The sequence below is a fragment of the Lactuca virosa genome, chromosome 9 (genome assembly GCF_052849685.1).
Source record: "Lactuca virosa cultivar CGN04683 chromosome 9, Lactuca_virosa_CGN04683_v6, whole genome shotgun sequence".
In the NCBI taxonomy this organism is placed as follows: domain Eukaryota; kingdom Viridiplantae; phylum Streptophyta; class Magnoliopsida; order Asterales; family Asteraceae; genus Lactuca; species Lactuca virosa.
The window spans coordinates 90,303,073-90,316,774 of record NC_136434.1 but is presented as its reverse complement, the minus strand read 5'-3'; the positions used below and the strand labels follow the sequence as shown (position 1 = coordinate 90,316,774).

The 13,702-nt window shown below is 30.8% G+C and overlaps 1 protein-coding gene across 1 annotated transcript; it reads right to left on the bottom strand.

Annotated features, from left to right (window-relative positions):
• Positions 1-8,703: 8,703 nt before the first annotated feature.
• LOC145137200 (laccase-4-like) lies at positions 8,704-11,213 on the bottom strand. Its single transcript, XM_079071340.1, has 6 exons — positions 11,069-11,213; positions 10,767-10,918; positions 10,429-10,673; positions 10,117-10,242; positions 9,094-10,020; positions 8,704-8,986 (listed from the first exon to the last, which is right to left on the bottom strand). The coding sequence occupies exons 1-6, from the start codon at positions 11,153-11,155 to the stop codon at positions 8,856-8,858; spliced, it is 1,668 nt and encodes a 555-aa protein (XP_078927466.1). The 5' UTR covers positions 11,156-11,213; the 3' UTR covers positions 8,704-8,855.
• Positions 11,214-13,702: the final 2,489 nt, after the last annotated feature.

Sequence of the window (13,702 nt, the reverse complement as noted above, 5' to 3'; positions counted from 1 at the left end):
ATTAAAAAAAGAGCTTGGCACGAAGAAAATTTTTCATACTACTTAAGATTTCTCCATTTAGGCCTTTGGGAAGATTATGTTTTATCAAATAAAATTCATTTTCCTTTTTTTCAATGGTTTGAGTTAATTTATGCCCCTAAACATAAAATAAATTACTCATTTAAAAATGATTCTATCACTCCTATTTTAAAGAAAAAAATATAAAGATATTATTTCTAATAAAGAAATTATTGCTAATTTTCCACCAAAAGGAGAAATTATTATTAACGATATGTTTATTGCGACTCCTTTAGTTCAAGCCCCAAATCAATTAACTACTAAAAAGGGTCTTCAAAAAATTATTTACCAAAATAATTATGCAAACGAAACCTTATCTAGTATTACCGAGCATTTAGTTAAAATTGAAGAAAAAATTTTCAAAGACAAGAATGATAATAAGCAAGATATGGCAAGCACTAGTAATATAAGTTTTGTTCTTTGTCAAATCGATGGTAATTTTAATCTAGGAAATACGGATTTAATTAACGAACTAGAAAAAAGACTTTCAAAACTTCATATCTCAAACACTAACAATATTAATACTCTTACAAATGATGAATCTGAAAATAGTAATATTAATAGTGAAACAAATTTTGAAACTCTTGCTCAACAATTTATTAATTCAAATGATGATATTAGTCAACTCACTAATGACTTTTCAAATCTTAATAAAATTCATCAATCAAAGCGAAGCACTTTCGGAAAGAATCCAAAACCAACCATAAGAAATTATTGGAATAGGCCCTCTCTTCCAGATGTTCAACTAGAAGAACGAACTTTTCAATTTGATCGTTCTCAATATGATGGTAATTCTGTTTATGAATGGAATGTTGATGGCCATTCTGAACATCAAATTATGAATATTGTACAAGAAATGACTATGGCTGCTAATGCTTATAAAGCTCATAATAATACTCAACTTCAAATTGTTAATATTATTACTTCTGGTTTTACTGGCAGTCTTAAAGGATGGTGAGATTTCTATATTTCACAAGAAGAAAAAGATTATATTTTATCTGCTAAGAAAACTATTATAAAACAAGAAAACAATCAACAAATACAAACGTTTGAAGATGATATGGTTAACACTTTAATTTTTGCTATTATCAAAAACTTTGTAGGAGATCCTACTACTTTTCAAGAAAAAACTTCAGAAATTTTAATGAATTTACATTGCAGAAAACTTACTGATTTTAGATGGTATAAAGATAATTATCTTGTTAAAGTTTTTTCGAGACCTGATTGTAAAGATTCTTATTGGAAAGAACGTTTTATTGCAGGCCTTCCAAAACTCTTTGCAGAAAGAGTTAGACAAAAACTAAGAGAAAATTTTAATAATATCATCCCTTATCAAAATTTAACTTATAGAGATCTAATAAACTACATTAATAAAGAGGGATTAGCAGTTTGTGCTGATCTTAGGTTTAAGGAAAAGCTCAAAAAAGATAGAATTAACAGTAAAAATGAATTGGGAAATTTTTGCCAACGAAATGGTTATCAGCCATTGAATGGTCCGTCTACTTCAAAATCTAAAGTATATAAGAAAAGATCTTCAAAATATTTCAGGAAAAAGAATTATAATCTTCCAGAAAATTATAAAAAAGGCCAAGATTATGCGTCAAAATCTAAAAAACCTTATAAACCAAATTATAAAAAATCTAAAAGAAAATCAAAAGATATTATTATTTGTCATAAATGTGGGCGTAATGGTCATACAGCTAATAATTGTTATGCTAAGACAAAAATTAATGAGTTAAATGTTTCTGATGATTTAAAAGAACAAATAAGAAAAATTATTTTAAATACTGATTCAGATTCCGATGAAAGTATTTCTGATTTTCAAACAAATGATTTAAATATTCTCGAAAATACTACTTCAAGTTCAGAAGATTCTGATGTTTGCGAATGTATTGGTAAATGTCATTGTAAAAATTTAATCAATGTAATTACTAGTAGTTCTATTAACGTTCTTTCACAAGATGATAAAGATCTTTTAAACTCTCTTGATTCTATAAAAGATTAAAATATCCAAGAATTATTAATAAAGCAGATGCTTAATAAAACTAATAACATAACTCCTGCTAATAATGAAAATTTTAATTTAAAAAATATATATGAAAGATTTACTGAAGCAAAGCCAATTTCTATGCAAGAACTTCAAGAAGAATTAAAAATAGTAAAACAAGAGATAAAAGAAATAAAAAATAAAAATTTTAATTTTAGAAAAAGAAAAACCTTCTCGTTTTAAAAACAAAAATATAGAAATTAATAAAGAAGAAGAAAATAAAATTGAAAATGTAACTATTGGTAAAATTATAAATAATCAAGTTTCTCAAAAATGGAACACTCAAATTACTTTAGTCAAGGATAATTTTAAAATCAACCTAACTGCTTTAATTGATAGTGGTGCTGATATGAATTGTATTCAAGAAGGAATTTTTCCTACACAATTCTATGAAAAAACTTAATCTAGACTTACTGGTGCCGGAGGTACAAAATTAATTGTAAATTATAAAGTTTCCGATGTTCATATTTGTAATAACCAAGATTACTGTTATAAAACTCACCTAATTTTAGTAAAAGATCTCTCTTCTCCTTTAATTCTAGGAACACCTTTCATTACAAAACTATATCGTTTTATGGTTCATGATGATGGTATAAGAACCAATGTTTTTGGAAAAGAAATTATATTTAAATTTTGTGAATCTCCTCTATATTCAACGATTAATGTCTTTAATTATAAAACACAACAAGCCAAATATCTTATTAAAGAAATAAATAGTGTTCGAATAACTAATCAATTAAATGATAATAATATTCAAAATAAAATAATAGGTTTAAAATTAAAATTTGAAAAAAATATATGTTCTAATATTCCTAATGCCTTTTGGAATAGAAAACAACATATTGTAAAATTACCGTATATAAAATTTTTTGATGAAAAAGATATTCCTTCAAAATCTAGAGCCATTCACATGAATAGTGAACTAGAAAGTCATTGTAAAAATGAAATTCAAGATTTAATAAATAAAAAACTCATAAGACCTTCTAAATCACCATGGTCTTGTTCAGCATTCTATGTTATGACTGCCGCAGAATTAGAAAGAGGATCACCAAGATTAGTTATCAATTATAAACCTTTAAACAAAGTTTTAGAATGGATTCGTTATCCTATTCCTAATAAACGAAATTTGCTAAAAAAAACTTTATGATTCAAATATATTTTCAAAGTTTGATATGAAATCAGGATTTTGGCAAATACAACTTCATGAGGAAGATAAATACAAAACTGGTTTTAATGTTCCCTTCGGGCATTTTGAATGGAATGTAATGCCTTTTGGATTAAAAAATGCCCCTTCTGAATTCCAAAATATTATGAATGATATCATAACTCCTATAAGTAGTTTTGATATTGCTTATATTGATGATGTCCTAATTTTTTCAAAATCAATTGATCAACATTTCAAACATTTAAATCAATTTCATGATTTAATTTATCAAAATGGTTTAGCTGTCTCTGCAGCAAAAATGCATTTATTTAAAGAAGAAATTCGTTTTTTAGGACATGATATTGTCAAAAACACTATTAGACCTATTACAAGAAGCTTGCAGTTTTCTACTAAATTTCCTGATGAAATTAAAGATAAAAGGCAACTTCAAAGATTTTTAGGATGCTTAAATTATATCCATGATTTTTTCAAAGATTTAGGGATTATATGTAAACCACTTTATAATAAATTAAAAGATAATCCTGAACCATGGACTAAAAAACATACAGATATAATTAAATATATAAAACAAAAGGTTCCTACTTTGCCATGTTTAAATTTACCTCATCCCAATGCCAATATCATAGTTGAAACCGATGCTAGTGATATTGGATTCGGAGGAATTCTGAAACAAAAATCTGTTAACTCAAAAGAGGAACAATTGGTTCGATATTACTCTGGTGCATGGAATGATACACAAAAAAATTATTCAACTGTCAAAAAGGAAATTTTAAGCATTGTTTTATGTATTAAAAAATTTGAAGATGATTTATTTATGAAAAGTTTTTTATTAAGAATAGATTGTCAATCTGCAAAAACTATTTTAGAAAAAGATGTGAAAAATATTATTTCTAAGCAAATTTTTGCTCGATGGCAAGCCCTCTTAGGTAACTTTGATTTCGAAATAGAATTTATTAAAGGAGAAAATAATTCGCTTCCTGACTTTCTTTCTCGAGAATTTTTGCAGGGAAAATGAGTTCGTCGTCCTTTTCCAAACATGATGACAAGAAGCCCGTCTCTCAAAAGCTTGTTCCATTTCAAAATCAAAATCGTTTTTCTCCTTTAACTCCTACTTCTAAGAATTCACAACTTTATTCTAATATCCTTCAGTCAAAACTTGTTACTACAAAAGTTACTTCAACAAACACGATAAGCCCTTTTGTAAAACCTATCACTCCTCAAACTCAAAATTCTGTGACTCCTAGCCCTTTTACAAAAACTCCTTATGTTCTTAATCCAAATTTCTTAAGAGTTCAAATTCTTGAAGATTTTCAAATCCATAAGTTACATCAAGGTTTTCATATTCTCACAAATCATCTCTTTGGTCAAGGGAAAACCTTTTATGTTGATTCATATAAAACTCGAGAATATTATCAAGCTATTTTGCAAGAATCTGGTTCGGTCAATTTTGTTCATCGTTCTAATTCAAAAGAGGGAAACATTGATTTTAGCAAAGTTCATATCATCAAAATCATTTCTCCAGAAAGTTGGGTTCCAAACCTTCATTCTGAAAAACCTCTTATAAGTTATCCTGCTTATCCCATATTTTCTTACTATGATTATCAAGATGCCTGGACTAAGGCGTTCTTTATTCGGAATTATTCACACTCATGGTTTATCTTCTTTGATTTGAACTTCAATTGTGAATACCCAAGATGGTTTATCAATTGGTACAAATATATGGGAATTCTTCCAAATTGTTTACCAAAAGAAATTTACGATGGATATCTCAAATTTAAGGAATTGTTTATTCATCAAATTCCAGAATTTGAATATATGCTACAATTCACTATGATATTCAAAGTTCCATGGATAATGTCTTGGACTTTTCATTATCAAGAAGCAAAGGATTTCTCTCCTCCCTGGCTTAATCGACAATTTCGCTCAAAATGGTGGGATAAAATGAAGATTTCTCAAGCCAGTGAACAAACAGTAATTAAACATTATCAAGAAATATATATTCAAAAACCAGAGGTTGAAGCCACTTTTATCAAAAGTCTTCCTCAAAATGATGTGGATCTAATTGCAAGAATTAAAGATGCTGCTACCTCTTCTCCTGAAGAACTTCAAAGCTTACTTCAAGAAATTCGCCAAACTCCATCAGTTTCTGACGATTCTCCAAAATCTATAAAGAATGGTTTATTTCAAGACGCTCAAGACCCTTTTGATGATCCTTATGAAGAATAAGAAATTCTTATCATTAAATTTGGTGTAATACCTTCAATGTAGGGTATTTCGTTTCTTCTATTTATCAAAATTATTATTTTCAAATACGAGTGTGTATAAACTGTGTGAGTATACACTATATATGTATTTATAGTGTATAAACAAATATTATCAAATTTATTATCAAAATTATTTATTCTTATCATCAATGATAATATTAAGACAAAAAACTTTAGAAGATGCTCTATGATGGATAATATGAAGACAAAAAACTTTAGAAGATGCTCTATGATGACATGCTTTATCAAAAGGTGATATTTATTGATTACAAACGACAATTTATTCAAAAGATGAGTGACAACCACTTACAAGTAATTGATTGGCCATTGAATCATACGGCAAATTTCACTACAAGATTTCAAGGCTTTGAAGACTTCAAGATCAATATAAATAGACATCATATGTCAGTAGAAGGAGGCAAGCAAAAAATATTCATTCTCTAAAAAATGTTCATCTCATGTCTAAAAAATCTCCAAGAGTCTCTCTTTCTACTAGTAGATGTTCAAAGTCTCTAGATTTTCAGATAATTCTTTCTCCAGATGTATGTATTGATTGTAATTCAAGCTTAATTCAAGAAGGTACTATCTAAAATATTTTATTCAATTGTTGTATTGTTGTTATTAAATTTATTTCTCCATGATAGTTTCATTTCGAGTTATTCTAACTATTAATTCTACAAGATTTGAAATTTTTGTTAAAATAGTACTCGTTTTTAATAATCAAATTAATCAAATTCATGCTTGAATTATTTAATTATGTCTAACAAAATCTTGATGAATTGTATTCCTAATAGAGATATTCTTTTAAGAATACAACAAATCCAAGAATCTATAAATAATTCTGAGCAAAATCTCAAGGATTCTTACAAACCTACTAATCTAGGTACGATTTTAAACAATAATCATATTCATGATGCTAGATGGCTCATAAGAGCTACTATTAAAATTCGATACAAACAAATACGTTATCTAAAAACAAAACTATTTGTTTTCTAAAAATGATATTTATGTCATAGTTTATGTCACAGTTAACAAGAATGGTATCTGTTGTCTTTGACCGTCTCACAAACTAGTGTTATATTAAGTCAATTAACTATGTGACCAGTGGCTTGAAATACTTCTTATAAAAGCACACTAATTAATGTAAATATATAATAAATATAGCTTGTGATTTTTGGTAAGTTTTCACAAGACAACATAATGTGCATTTTTTCTCCTCCTTCACCCTAGCCACAAAATTTTGGCATCTCTTTAGTGTTGTTGATCATCAACTAGGCCAAGGAAGCAGGGCCGGTCCTGACGGTGGGCAACCCGGGCGACCGCCCAGGGCCCACGACTCTTAGGGGCCCAAAATTTCTGAAATATATAATATATATACATATATAAAAAATAAATTTTATGTATATGTCTTCTAAGGGCTCGATTACCAAATTAACCTAACTTTAGCCCAATGAAATAACCTCTTTTTATCTAGACTCTGGAATGCGTTTTGAAGTAACGCTAAGCAAACACTGCCGTTTAGGGTGTCTTTCAGGAATCTACATCAGGTGGGAACCAATTAATCAAATCGACACCTCGTGAATCCTAATCGCTGCCTCGTGAATCCTAATCAAAATAATGATTCATAATCAGTTATGTCGCACGACTTCTTCCCTTCTCGTAGTCTCTTACCAGACTTCAGATTATAATCAGTTATGTCGATTGAATGCAAATTTGCAAAGGACCCGACGAATGAGATAAAAACCATAAGGTTAGCTATAGATTTTTTTGTTTGTATTTTTTCCTCTAATTCTTTTGTTTTTCAACTATTATTAGTTTCTGATTTGATTTCTTATTCATGTTTCTTATATTTTTTTATTATTTATTTTCTGATTTTGTTTGTGCATCTGTGTCTCAGATTGCTGGAGACTGGACTGTCAATTCTTTCTAGCTTTTACATACGTTTCATATTTTTTACTTAACAAGGTAATTTTTTTGTAGATATCTGATTCAAAACTCAAAAATTTAAATCCAATTCTAATTTTTCTGATGTTTTAGTGTTGTTTCTGATTTTATTTTGTATTCACGTTCCTAGTCCTGGTATCTAATCAAATGTTGAAAGCTTATATTTTTTTTTTCTGGTTTTGGATGTTCTCAGATTTCTCGAGACTTGACTTTATATCTTCTACCTACGTTTTAGATTTTTTACTTAAGAAGGTAATATTTTTTGTTGATATATGATTCAGAATTAAAAACTTTAAATCCAGTTCTAATTTTCAGATGTTTGATTGTTTGTTTTTTATTTTAATTTGCAGTTGCACCTTGATTTAAATTGAATATGATATTAGGCTTCTACAACTTTGAGACATAAATCATATACCAAAAATCAGATGTAATCTTTTCCCATAAGTAGATAGTGTTTAACTATTGACAATCTACAATGTTTTCCAAAAAACATTTATCTGGAAGCCAAAAAAGGAAGAAACGAAATTTTTTTTGATGCCTTCAATCAAACTTATAAAGGGTCCATGCATAATTTTTCAAACCATTAAGTTCGTCTAGTTTGATTGAAGAAAAACTAATTTGAATTAAAATAATACTAATTTCTCTTTTAGGTAATGTTGTGGTCATATTTATGTTTCTAATATTAATATTGATTTTTGTGGATTTTGTAACGATGTGCTTATTTTTAAATTAAATTTTATTTATCTATTATTCTAGGGGCCCATTTTTTCTTTTCGCCTTGGGCCCGCAAGACCTTTGGACCGGCCCTGCAAGGAAGAAAAAGAATATGGCTTGTTTTGATAGTTAGTGTCTAGCAACATTTCAAATATGTTAGTATGTATACCGATAACGACAATCAACCATGATTGTCATCTCCTGCATCGACGGTTGTTTACAATTTCATGATATGATCCAAAATTTTATATGGTTTTTTAGTTATCAACCTCAATTGTCATCTCCTGCTTAAAGTTTTCTCATAAATCGTTGCTAATATTCTTATGAGTAAATTTTTTGTTAAGACCAAATCTGTTGCAAAGGCTTAGCGACAGATTTGCCGTTAGAGTTATTTTCTGGTTGTGTACTTGAAGGCTAACATTTGCGCGTACAACAAAAGACTTATATAGCTAGACTCGTATTTGAGTTATCCGACTAACGTTCAAATATTTTTTAAAATTATATACCAAAAGTATTCAAAAGAGATAATTTTCTTTTAAGTCTCATATATAACACAAATCACTTGAAAATTTATTGTATATGGCTTGAACAAACCATTTAGTTGCTCAAGAAACAAATATATCCTCTAAATACCCAAATCATACTAATTTCCCCTCTCCCTTTCTCAACATTTTGGAAGATCTTTTGGAGGTGGCAAAAGTGACTCTTTTGGTCCTTGACCATTGTCCACCAAAAATGCCATTTTTAGTCCCCACGTCGTATGAACTTCTAAATGGCAATGCATAAACCAAACACCTACAATTAATTCAAATGCAAAATGTCATAAAAGCAACGATTAATTACATATAAAATAATGGCAAAATGCAATATTGTTTCATTCTCAACAAAGAAGATTAATTTACCTGGATTATCCGCTCGGAATCGGATAGCTACCCATCCACCAGAAGGCACACCAATGGTATTCCTCTCAACCGGGTCGACCAGGTTAAACTTATTCGGGTCCACTTTCGGGTTATAATTGCCTAATCCCTTACCCACAGCAAAGAAATTAAACCCATGTAAATGAACCGGGTGGTTTTCTGCAGCAATAATACCCGTATCCTGTAATACCAATTCAACTGTTGAGTTGTACTTTAGCCTATAAAGCTTAGTCCCACTACTGGTAGCCAAATTTGCCGGTGGAGCTCCGGTATAGTTGAAAGAAACCGGCGGGTTACCCGGAAAGTCAGTAGTGAAGACCCCATTCTTATTAAAGTAATGTGCTTGAAGAAGAGCAGTGGTAGGCATAACAAACGTAACATTGTTAATACTCGCAACGACCCGACTGCCATTACCCGCTTTGCAAGTCGGGCACGGGTTGATACCAAGTCCCACGGTGAAATACAAGGAGTGATCGATTTTCAGAGGCACCTTCGCCGGATACTTTTTTGAGTTCAAGCTCCGGAGGGAGTCTACGAAGTTGTTGGCAGTGGCGGTGGCGTTTGGAGGAGGTGGGATGGCTAGGGTAGTGGATGTGGTGCTGAGGGTACCGGTGTAAAGGAGAGTGGCGACGGCGGTTTTGTTGTCGACAGCTATAGGTGAGTCCATGAACGGCGAGGCTGCCATCATGAACTTACCGGCGCTTTTGCTTGCTGTGACGATGACATTGGTGGTTTGGCCTGGTGCTATGACGATTGTGTCGGTTTGGAAGGGTTTTACGTAGGTGGCGTCGACTTCCACCACCGTGAGCTTATGGCCGGCGATCTTGAAGAAGAGTTCTTCATTGAGTGCAGCATTGATTATACGTAGCATGTACGATTTCCCATTTTCGACGCTTATTTGAAACCCTCCTGCATGGATATATAACACAAATTTTCGCATTGGATAAACCTAATAATTAAAAAGATTATTTCATAATTAAGTATCTATCTATATTCTATATATACCTTGTGTACAACCAGATATAGGTCCAGGATGGCCATTTATGGTATGTGCATCTGATATGTTTGGGGCCAAACCAGATTTTAATGCTTCATTGATCACAGCTTCAGTGTCTGACTTCCACCATTCTCCTGCAATAAAAACATCGATCATAGTTTTTTCATTTGAAAAAGATCATTCACCATTGACAAAAAAAAGTTGGACCTTTTTCCTTAGCACCTTTTTTTAACTTTTTTATCGCTTGGTTTTTCATTTTTTTGGACTTTTTATTTTATATGTTTAGGAAAAAGGACACCAGTACGTACTAGATCACTAACCTAAGATGACGACCTGTTCAACATCAGGTTTGGGGAAAGGATAAGGAACTCCAAGTTTAGGTAGAATAACAATGGCGCCATGAACAGTTGCCCTAAGCCATAGAATATGTGCATGCCAGAAAAGTGTGCCCCTTTGCCCGGTTATTGTGAAGTTATATACATAGTTCTGCCCGGGCTGGATCGGGCATTGTGTTATATATGCTGGCCCATCTGCCCATCCTGTTCGCAGTTGTCGTATGCCATGCCTGCAAACATATATAGACATTTTTAATTATTTGAAGAAGATGAAGTAATTAAGCGATTTTACTATAAATGAATATGTCAAAAAAACTGTATACCAGTGGATTGAAACATTGTATTTCACATGGTTGACAACCCTTACGAGAACTGTGTCACCTTCTCTAGCATAGAGCGTTGGTCCTGGGAACTGCCCGTTAACTGTTACTATTGGCTTCGTTGAGCATAATCGACTCGCTTTTTTCACTACAACCTGCATTATATCATAAGAAGCGATATAAATGAGCTAAATGACACCCTTTTCTCCATGCATGGTTTAGTACTACACTTTCTAAACGTAAAATATCGGAATTGAAAGAGTAAGTAAACTATGGTTAATACAATAGAAAGTGTATACACTGACATTGAAATTGTAGTGACGAACACGACCCTCTATCAACAACGGGAATATGAAACCAATCACCACTAAAGCTCGAACCCAATGCTCCATTGATGTTTGTTTTTGATCGAGCTGAGATATGATTGAGTGAATAGATGATCGAGGTACTGATGAAAGATAGGACTGGCCAACGCAAGCTTATATACAAGTCATATATGAGTTGATGGACCGCTGCAATGTCATTTTTCTTTGGTTAGGTGTATAAGTGTATGAGCCACTGGTTTATCTGATAGAGAGAAGATGCTTGTGTTCTTTCTTAAATCGAAAGCAAAAGGCTACGTTAGAGTAAGTTTTAAATGTTTGTTATAACCATTTCTTACGATTCACACAAAGACAAAGTGTTTAATGTGTTTCCAGGAATAAAATATGTTTTGATTAAAATGATTAACTATTGGTTAGTTACTTGAAATATATAAAATAAAAATATCGTTAACAAAATCGAAAGCAGAAAAGTGGTCAATATTATAAAAAATAACTTAAAATAACAGTACTACCAATATTATAACATAGAATTTAAAAACATATTTTGGTAATTTGGGGAAATGAAAAAAATTATAAATAATTATATCTTACCTACTTGAAATACATAACGGTCGTTGTCTTGTAATAACATTGATTTAATACGGAAAAGATCACCAATAAAATATATTGTCCCTACTTATTGCCCTATCTTTTTAATAAATATTTTATAGAAATTAAACCTTAGTTCAATAAATCTCAAACATCCAATGTAGCAAAAAGGTTTCCCAATTAATTAGAAAGATATTATTGATGTGGAAATTTCTTTATATTAAAAATGGCCTTCATATCTTCTCCTACATGCCAATCCCGTTAATTCTTATCTCCATCATATTTACATTCGTACACTATCATCTCTTTTAGAAAAAAAAAATGATGACAAAAAAGTTGAATTTAAAAATAACAGCCTATAAATAAATTTCACCTCTTAATTATTTTGAAAAGTAATTAATCAAAATGACAATAGGTAACATATATATTATATAACTGAAAAATTAGGTGTGCTAATTAGGATTGCTTATTTAACTCAATAACTAAGTACTTTTTGATAAAATTGTTAATAAAAATTACTTTCTAAAAAAAATGTTTAAACTTTTGTGTCAAGAATCTATAATTTAATAAGTCATTCTTTTAAAGTATTCGAATTATCTTATATATTTTTTATACTTATATATTTTAGATAAATACATACAAACTAAAAACAATTTTAAATAGTAAGGTACATATGACTTTTCAAAAACTCTTTTTGATGGGTTTGAAAAACTATTTGTAAAAGCACTTATCTATTTGTAAAAGATGTTTTTAGACCTATTAAATTTTTAAAAAAAATTAATAAATCAATAAGCCATTTTCATAAGTAATTCAATTTCATTGGATTTTTTTTAATAACTGAAAAATTAGTTGTGCTTATGATTGTTTTTCTTTGAACGGCAATAGATTTATTAAACCTCTAGCAAAGAGCTAGAGAACAAAGAAAAAACTTACAAAGTCATGCTTAGGGATAACAGCCAACAATCCTAAGAAATAATATTTTTCCTACGTCTATTAGAAACCAAAAAGTAAGAAAATGCCTAATATCATCAAAAATCTCATCTCTTCTAGGTTTTATCGTTCCAAAAAGTAGATTATTACGAAATCTCCAAATGATCCAAAACGAGACAGCAATAACTGCTTCAAAAACCTGTGAAAACTCCTTAGTCATCTTTAGTGAATCAACCCAATGCAAGATCTCATTAACCGTGCCATGTGAAGGAGCAGGGATATTCCACCACCTAGCTATCAAGTTCCATGAAGGGGTGAAAACATTGCAATTCGAGAAAAGATGACCAGCAAACTCTCCAATTTGAGAGCAAACAGGACATAAAAAAAGACTCTAATTCAATGTCTTTATCACGTAAATTCAATCTAGTGGGAAGCTTATCTCTTTCAACCCGCCAAACATGAACATTAATCTTCTTAGGAACATAAGTATTCCATCTAGTAGGAATGTTAGAAGACTCTAAGTGTGTGCATCAATAAAATGTATGGTCGAAGCAACTGGGAATTCTTCCTTAATATCAATATCCCACGAGTATAAATCATTCGAATCGGATAAAACCACCTCCTATATTATTCACACATCTCATCCAATTGAGCACCCGTAACACCATTATGAGGATATCTAGGAAACACGTCCAATATCCTCGTTTCTGAGGATCGATCAAATAAAGACGCCTCCAAATTTGTATCCAGAACAAAAAGTCTATGAAATTTGTTCTTAAAAATACTCGATCCATGCCAATTATCCAACCAAAACCGAATACTTCTTCCATTTCCCACCTTTCTAGTACACAAATCCTCCAAAAAAAATACCTTTCTTTTTAAGATGATCAATCCCCATAAGAAGCCACATGACCTCCTGGGGAAGAGTGAAGAGTCGAGACCATTGTAACATCATGTTTCCTATCATTTCTAAGCCATGGACCAGAAGTTGATTGTGTAAGGTTTTGGGCCTTAAGGAGGCAAAGTTTAGTCGTTGTGGAAGGAGATAATGATAGTTAAGAGATTTTTTACCCTTGAATTGTGTTCTGGGCCGAAGGA

Coding starts and splice junctions, on each gene's coding strand:
- LOC145137200 (XM_079071340.1), bottom strand. CDS start 11,155: ATGGAGCATTGGGTTCGAGCTTTAGTGGTGATTGGTTTCATATTCCCG. Junction 10,243..10,428: donor TGAACAGGTCGTCATCTTAG/GTTAGTGATCTA, acceptor TTTTTATTGCAG/GAGAATGGTGGAAGTCAGAC. Junction 8,987..9,093: donor ATTCCGAGCGGATAATCCAG/GTAAATTAATCT, acceptor AATTAATTGTAG/GTGTTTGGTTTATGCATTGC.